Source organism: Oncorhynchus tshawytscha, linkage group LG05 (genome assembly GCF_018296145.1).
Source record: "Oncorhynchus tshawytscha isolate Ot180627B linkage group LG05, Otsh_v2.0, whole genome shotgun sequence".
Lineage (NCBI taxonomy): Eukaryota > Metazoa > Chordata > Actinopteri > Salmoniformes > Salmonidae > Oncorhynchus > Oncorhynchus tshawytscha.
In genome coordinates, this window is record NC_056433.1 from 27,935,996 (window position 1) to 27,944,707 (window position 8,712).

Here is an 8,712-nt window from a genome sequence, read left to right on the forward strand (position 1 = left end):
GGGAGTATGTGAAGTAGGAATTAGCATAGTAGGGGTCATTTTTATACAGAATCAAATCAAATGTATTTATATAGCCCTTCGTACATCAGCTGATATCTCAAAGTGCTGTACAGAAACCCAGCCTAAAACCCCAAACAGCAAGCAATGCAGGTGTAGAAGCACGGTGGCTAGGAAAAACTCCCTAGAAAGGCCAAAACCTAGGAAGAAACCTAGAGAGGAACCAGGCTATGTGGGGTGGCCAGTCCTCTTCTGGCTGTGCCAGGTGGAGATTATAACAGAACATGGCCAAGATGTTCAAATGTTCATAAATGACCAGCATGGTCGAATAATAATAATAATAATAAAGCAGAACAGTTGAAACTGGAGCAGCAGCACAGTCAGGTGGACTGGGGACAGCAAGGAGTCATCATGTCAGGTAGTCCTGGGGCATGGTCCTAGGGCTCAGGTCCTCCGAGAGAGAGGAAGAAAGAGAGAAGGAGAGAATTAGAGAACGCACACTTAGATTCACACTGGACACCGAATAGGACAGGAGAAGTACTCCAGATATAACAAACTGACCCTAGCCCCCCGACACACAAACTACTGCAGCATAAATACTGGAGGCTGAAACAGCCGTGGTAAGAAAAAACATTTAGTTGTAGGGTTATTGCTGTCGGAAGAGCTAGTGACCTAGCTGTGCATACTTCACTCTGTTTCGCATTTCTGTGTGAAATGCTAACCTGGCGCAAATAGACTTACGGTCCTTTGACTGTGTGTGTGTGTAACCTCTCTCGGCAGGTCCGGTGTTGGCGTGACGGGTGCCAAGCAGACCATGTTCTACGCCGAGGTGTCGGATGAGAACTGTGTGGGTGAGGGCGGCGGCGAGCCACAGGAGGGCGAATTGATCGAGGTGGTGAAGGTACCCCTCCACGAGGCCATGACCTTTGCCTATGATGAGAGCATCCCCAAGACCATGGGCGTCATCTTCAGTTTCATCTGGTTCCACAACAACATGTCGCCCAAGTACAAGATCTCCACCAACGTTTAACCCACCCAACACCTGTCCCCTTCCCTGCCCCCTTTAGCCTGAGGTGGAAGTTGCAGTTAACCACAGATCTGGGATCAATGACCCTAACCCCTAGGCCTAATCTATACAATTAGGGGATGGAGAAAAAAAATCTGACCCTTTGTCAGTGGTTAGAGACAACTTCAATCTACTCCCAATCCCTTCGCCTTTGCCCGTATCCATATAAGTTGGCCCCAGGGGGACTGTTTTTTTTTTCATTACTGTTATTTTTCAGAGGTTTGTCTCATTCTTTTTTCTTTTTTTACGTGGTCTTTAGTACTTTTCCTCTAAAACTTGCCATATGCTGGTGGCCAGCAGCACTTTTTGTTGTTAGTTTTCACTGTAAATGTATTACCTTTTCCTCACTGAGAGGTCCAGGGTGCAATCTCACGAAGATGGCTACATGATAGCGCTCTCGTTTGGAGCTGCTTGTCTACCGTTGATTGAATCATGTTCCAGGAATGCAAAAATGTTGTTGCTTAGTCAGCGCCAGGGCTTATTACATACGAGGGCCGTTGCTGAGTCTGTTCGATTACTGCAGCTGGTTCAGGCGCGCCTTGCTTATTTTCTCCACAATCTACTCAGCCTCGAAGCCAGTGTTTCCCAGTCTTGGAGCGGTGCCGATTTTATCCCAGCCCAGCACTAACATACCTGATTCCACTAATTATTATGGCTTCATGGTCAGGTGAGTTGTTGCTGGGCTAAAACACAAATCTGCTCACCTTTTGGATCCACCAGGACCGGGATTGGGAAACACTTCTCTAAGCAATACTTGATAGCTGGTAGTTTGATCATGGTCTGATTTTAAAACAAACATTTCAGTTAGCAGAGGTGATTAGATAAGTTGTAAGCATTGCATTGAGTCCAGGGGTGTCACTACAGTAGTGTGTGCTCCTATGAGGTCCCATTAAGTTGTACGTTCGATAGAGGCTTCTTTTAACTACCACGGGAATATGACCTACCTCTACACTGGGGAGATTTATTACAGTAACTAATGTTGTCACTATACTAGCACCACAATACTCAGTATCACCATACTTGAAAGTATTGTAATATCATGATACTTCTGAGTATAATGATACTGAGCATTTTGATAACACTAGTAACCACTATATCATTAATTGGGAAATTGTGAGAACCCTCTGGTGGACAATTTCTCTCACAATTATACCTGCATGTTAGCAGGAAGGCTTCACCGATATTGGCCGAGATCAAGAGCATTATGTATATCTCAGCCAGTGTTTTTGAGCAGGGTCAATGGGAGTTTTGTTTTAGGAAACTGAAAACCTAGCTTGTAACATGTAGGAGGAAGTTTAGCATGCTACTTGACCCAGCTTCCTGGAACAGCACCCGGAGCCCTTAGTGTGTTTTGTGATCCCCCTTGTTGTTTTGAACCTGACGGCAGGGGCGGAAGAGTTTTGTTGATACCAGCACCGTCTGTGAGGCTTGAAGTAAAATGGTTGCGCTTTTTAACCTGTGAATCTAAGAGACATGGCCCAACAGTTAGACAGACCCCTCTTTTCCCTATGCCTGTTTTGGCCAGACCTCTTCAAAACACCCCCATTTCCACAGAAATCAACAACAGCTATCCAAGTCTATGGTGGTTTGAAACTAGGGTTGCAATACAGGTTTTCACAGGTTTTTCAGATAACCCGGTTGGAGGATTCCCAGCTGGAGGATTCCCTCCTGGATGATTCCCTTCAGTTTTACTGGAATCCTCCAACTGGGATTTCTGAAAAACCTAAGAACTCTGGGAATGGTTCTGGGATTTGCAACCCTATTTGGGACAGATGAAGACAACAATCAATCTCAAAAGCACTTGCTTAACATCTCAGGTCCAGACAGTTTCCCCCCCTTGACGAGGTAACATTCAGGGATCACCATTCTGCACCGTCTTAGCCATATACTTTTTAACCATTGTGTGTGGTGGTGATGTAGTGACATTTCGATATAGTTTGCAAATATTATGACCTGTTAAAGTCCTAAATGGTGAATTGACACATCTTCTCATGAAAAACCTTTCTTTTGGCAACATATTAGTGTGTGGATTAATGGCCCCTTCCACAATAAGTTGTTAAAAATCGATGAAGCGGTGGTGATATAAGGATCAAAACCAAATAGTTAGCGATTATAATTCAATTTCAGAATGATTGAAAATAAACTATTGGCTTAAATAAGTATCTTGGCTTCCTTACCGAAGGCTTAACAGCAAGGTCTAGTAGTTGGTAGAATAAGGAAAAAGCATGTGTCACTTTCAAATGTTCACTTGTTTTGGACTTGTACAGCTAGCGACCTAGTTTAACTTTGAACACAAGCTTAAGCTAAAGCTTAAGCTAAGGCCTGTAATTGCATTCTGGGTGTCATCATTCCATAGCCACGTAGGTCTTAACTTAGCAGTTGATGTAACATCAAAATATTATACATGAACTTTGTTTACATTTGTAAAGACTGGCTCGTTTTCCCAGATTTGTAAAAGAAGCCAGTTGTTACATTTGGTTAGGGGCAATTCCATGGTGACGGATAACTCCGATTTTTACTTTCAAATGTATACTTAACAAAAACCATTGATTTCAAAGTTTAACACAACTCTATGCACGAGGACTACTTTAAACAATTTCCACTGAACATTTTACAAAAACCCATTTAGAGGAAGAACTGTGCAGGTACAAATTTTGGTTACCGAGTAAAACTGAGGGAGATTTTACTGTAATTCTTTTACCAAACTTTAATCTGCAGTTTTTTATTTTATTTTTTTAAATGTACTGTGTAAATTATTCAAAGCAGTCATTGTGCATAGAGTTGTATGTGTTGTTACTTTGATATCAATAGTTTTTGTTTGGCATACATTGTAAAGTGAGAAAGCTGAGACTCAGCGTAATTCCGTCACCATAGAATTGCTGTTATCTGATGTCTTCTCAGACAGAGAACCAGTTTAACACCAGAAAATAACATATTTTTTTGCCCAGCCAGCTGGTTTGATGGTCCAACTGTTACAAGCCACAGTTTATCTTTCGGATGAACAATTAATCTGTAAGGCTCTTACTGCACTGTTACATCAACCATACATTTCCTGACAGATTTGAGATGCAACTAATACACTCTAGTTCACTGCTGTTCGCCGTGTGAGTAGCACAGCCGTTGTTCGGACTCAATATTTGTGGGGAAATCAGAGTAAAGCCCAGGTATATCACGTTGAAACGAGTGACCTCTATAATAATGGTGTGTGGATAGATGGAGTATGTCAGTAATGATGATGCTGTTAGATAGCAAGGTAAACTGTTAAATCGTTTTAACCAGGCGTGTTTGCCTTACCATAACATTGAAAAGGGAGGGGGGGGACTTGATCAAAGTCCTATTGACCTCAAAAGGACTGGACTGCGGTCTTCCATAGCCAAGGTGGGCCCTTTCCCCTGAGCATGTAGTTTTCCCAAATTATTCTTCCTCCCTCTATTTGGAATCATTTGTCAATCAAGTATCAGGATTGAATGTTTTTTTCTGGAATGGCTAGAATTTATTTTACAGAGAAAAAAAGATGACCCTATACTCATGCTAGTCAGCTTGATAGTTTTACAGTTTATACAAATAGCAGAACAGACACATTTTTCTTTACTCTTTCGCTCTTGAAGGCTTTAACATGTATGAGTTTTGTCCTTCCTTTGCGCCGCTGATTGAATGGTAAATATTTATAAGGTGAAATTGGGTTAGGCGTTGAAGGCTAAAAGTGTTATCAGGGAACTATTGTAACTTAGTTGTCTTAACCATTACAGTTTCTCCCCTAAAGATGGAGTCCACTGTATGGGAAACAATGTCCGCCACTGTCCCATCCATGGACGTTGTTATTGTTTGTTGCCTAAGTGGAGGTGAGGAGCGTTGCCCCAACGTGGTTTAAAAAAAATGCAGTACATATTCTGATGTTCTATCGTGCGTGCAATGATGGCCGGAGGGGAAAACAGTGTTCGTTGTTTGCAGTGACTTCTTGTTGTTGTAATATCAAAAACGGATATGACTGTTTAACCATTAAGGAGCCCAGCTTTAAATCTATAACCCCAGACTTGAGCACACTGTCCCCTCTGCCTTTGTTCCTATGAGACAATCTTTTATTTGATGTCTGCCTTCATTCAAATCCAGATGAGTTAGATTTTAGTAGATTCATTGACCATGCATTGTCCCTGCTAAGACAAAATCTTAACTGAGAACTCCACCAAAAGTTGTTGTTGGCGCTTACCTCCTACCTTTTGGATGGTCTTGAGCAGCTGTAACTCATATGTGTTTTAAGGACTAATACTCTGTATAAGTTTACATAGCAGTACATTGGTGCCTTATGTCATAAGGTATCAAACCCTTTCACTGGCCCAATCTGTAATTTTAACAGCCTCTAGTCACTTTGTTTGGAAAAGTGAGGGATGGGGCTTTGAAGTAACCCCTCTGAAATTCATAGACTGACCTACAGATGCAAGGAGAGACAGTCAGTGAGAGCAACATGATCATTAAAGGAAATATTTTGTAGCTATGCATTGTTTACGACAAAGATGATACATCATGGAGTAATACAATTGTAGATTTGGGGCTATGATGGAGTAAGACAGTTGTACCAAGTTGGGTACATATCATTAATCGAAGTTACCATTGAAAGACAGAACATACAGATTGCGCCTTAAACTGAAACCTATAAGCCATCAACAGTTTTTTGGTGAAGAGTCCAAATTTCTTAACATTGCCAGCACTGATGGTCCCTCAATCATGTCAATGCTGGATACTACCATAACATCATGCGACGATTATACCTCCATCACCGTGTGGCAAGTAGGCATGTCACACTGCATCATTGTAGCGCATACAGCATCGATGGCCTATGTGAAGAAAAAAAACAACTAAAAAAATCTGCATTTCGCGCGTGCTGGCATGCCCGTAAGGCACTAACATATCAAACGTTCCATGAATATCGGAAGTGTCAATTTCAGTGGAGTTCTCTTTGGGATAGAATGCATCTTATATCTCCCTTTCAATACATACTTGTTTGATACCACTTTTTTGGGTACTCTGTCTTGATATTGCAACTGCAACAGTTTTTTTGTTTTTTTTAACGGTACCTTTCTGAGAGCATGGAATATTGTTTTGTGATAGATGAGAGCAAGACAAAAAATACATTTATTTTTCATTTTTTGACTATTCAAATGCTTGACGAGTATTTTCAGTATCCATTGCAAGCAACGAGGTTGTGACTATCAGTTATTGCTTATGTTCTCAAGAAAGGGTGTTTAAATTGTAGTTTCTATTTAACGCCCCTGATTTATTTTAGTTTATGCATTTATTGTCGGTTATACTGCAAAGCAATTTGTTCAATTGTGAATTTTTTTGTGTGTCTTACACGGAATTAGTGTTTTCTTTGAATTTATTCTCTGAGAAAGGATATCGACAAAGTTAAGTGTCAATGTTTCTTATCAGAGTTTTTCTGCTTTATTTGGAGTGAATTCATTGTGGTCCGTGTTGTTTGAGTAATATTTCATGTTTTATATGTTTAACTTGATTTCGTAATTGTTCTTTTTCAAATATTTCACAATTTAAAAAAAACCTACTTATGGCACTTGGTGCAAATATATATTTAAATATTATATTTTGCATGTGCACTAACTGTTTCATTGAACTGCATTAAGTGTAAATAAAAGAGGGTTGATGCCTAAATCAAGTTTTTTTTTTTCAATTGTCCTTTAATTTCTCTGGCTAACTATGAGACCTTCAAGAGAACTCTTTCCCACAACTCTTTACAAAAGTAACATGCACTAGAAGCAAACTGTAAAAAAACAATCCCACACAACACCCTTCCACCCGCACCTGATGACATGAGTATCTCTGATATAATAAAAAAATTCAACCACGAGGGCCAAGGCACTGCTATATTAATCGTGGTGGAATGTTCAATGGAATATTCTAAACTTAAGGGGTGCGTTTTTAAAATGTATTTAACTAAGCAAGTCAGTTAAGAACAAATTTGTATTTTCAATGACATCCTAGGAACAGTGGGTTAACTGCCTTTTCAGGGGCAGAACGACAGATTTGTACCTTGTCAGCTCGGGGGTTTGAACTTGCAACCTTCCGGTTACTAGTCCAACGCTCTAACCACTAGGCTACCCTGCCACGTTGGTTGTCCTTGGTTTTTTATTTAATGATCAATTACCAGAGCAACTTAAATCTACATTTTACCAATTTACTATTGTACCCTATAGCACATCACATCCTTCTTTTTGATAAACACAAAAAGGTGTGTTTTTTTTGCCCCATTTCCACACCCAAGGAGGGAGAAGTGATAGAAGGTCCAGTAGGAGACAGGTGCTCTGATCAGGTGAATTTTCTTTCTCTCACTCCTTGGCTCTTGAATGCTCACATAGATTCATACAATACTGAATTGCACGCTGTGTCTTAATTCAAACAGAGGGCTAGCTGATTCCTCCTTTTGTTGCGTGCGTGTGTGTGTGTGTGTGAGGGGGAGGGGAAGTGTAGTAAAGTGCTCTTGGTCATCAACCTTGTTGTCTAGCATTCTTCTTGCCAATGTCCAGTCTCTTGACAACAAGGTTGATGAAATCCGAGCAAGGGTAGCATTCCAGAGGGACATCAGAGACTGTAACGTTCTCTGCTTCACGGAAACATGGCTAACTGGAGAGACGCAATCCGAAGCGGTGCAGCCAGCGGGTTTCTCCACGCATCGCGCCGACAGAAACAAACATCTTTCTGGTAAGAAGAGGGGCGGGGGCGTATGTCTTATGGCCAACGTGACATGGTGTGATGAAAGAAACATACGGGAACTCAAATCCTTCTGTTCACCTGATTTAGAATTCCCCACAATCAAATGTAGACCGCATTATCTACCAAGAGAATTCTCTTCGATTATAATCACAGCCGTATATATCCCCCAAGCAGACACATCGATGGCTCTGAACGAACTTTATTTAACTCTCTGCAAACTGGAAACGATTTATCCGGAGGCTGCATTCATTGTAGCTGGGGATTTTAACAAGGCTAATCTGAAAACAAGACTCCCTAAATTTTATCAGCATATCGATTGCGCAACCAGGGGTGGAAAGACCCTGGATCATTGTTACTCTAACTTCCGCGACGCATATAAGGCCCTGCCCCGCCCCCCTTTCGGAAAAGCTGACCACGACTCCATTTTGTTGATCCCTGCCTACAGACAGAAACTAAAACAAGAAGCTCCCACGCTGGTCCGACCAAGCTGACTCCACACTCCAAGACTGCTTCCATCACGTGGACTGGGAGATGTTTCGTATTGCGTCAGACAACAACATTGACGAATACGCTGATACGGTGTGCGAGTTCATTAGAACGTGCGTTGAAGATGTCGTTCCCATAGCAACGATTAAAACATTCCCTAACCAGAAACCGTGGATTGATGGCAGCATTCGTGTGAAACTGAAGGCACGAACCACTGCTTTTAATCAGGGCAAGGTGTCTGGTAACATGGCTGAATACAAACAGTGCAGCTATTCCCTCCGCAAGGCTATCAAACAAGCTAAGCGCCAGTACAGAGACAAAGTAGAATCTCAATTCAACGGCTCAGACACAAGAGGTATGTGGCAGGGTCTACAGTCAATCACGGACTACAGGAAGAAACCCAGCCCAGTCACGGACCAGGATGTCTTGCTCCCAGGCAG

General features: G+C 41.6%; 1 protein-coding gene across 1 annotated transcript in view; it reads left to right on the top strand.

The window, feature by feature from the left end:
- Window positions 1-6,727, top strand: part of nudt14 (nudix (nucleoside diphosphate linked moiety X)-type motif 14) — an 88,066-nt gene extending 81,339 nt beyond the window's left edge. The window contains exon 5 of the mRNA XM_024420558.2: window positions 778-6,727. Within this exon, the coding sequence (XP_024276326.1) occupies window positions 778-1,027 (250 nt within the window). The 3' untranslated portion in view covers window positions 1,028-6,727. The remainder of the gene's footprint in view (window positions 1-777) is intronic.
- The last annotated feature ends 1,985 nt before the right edge of the window (window positions 6,728-8,712 follow it).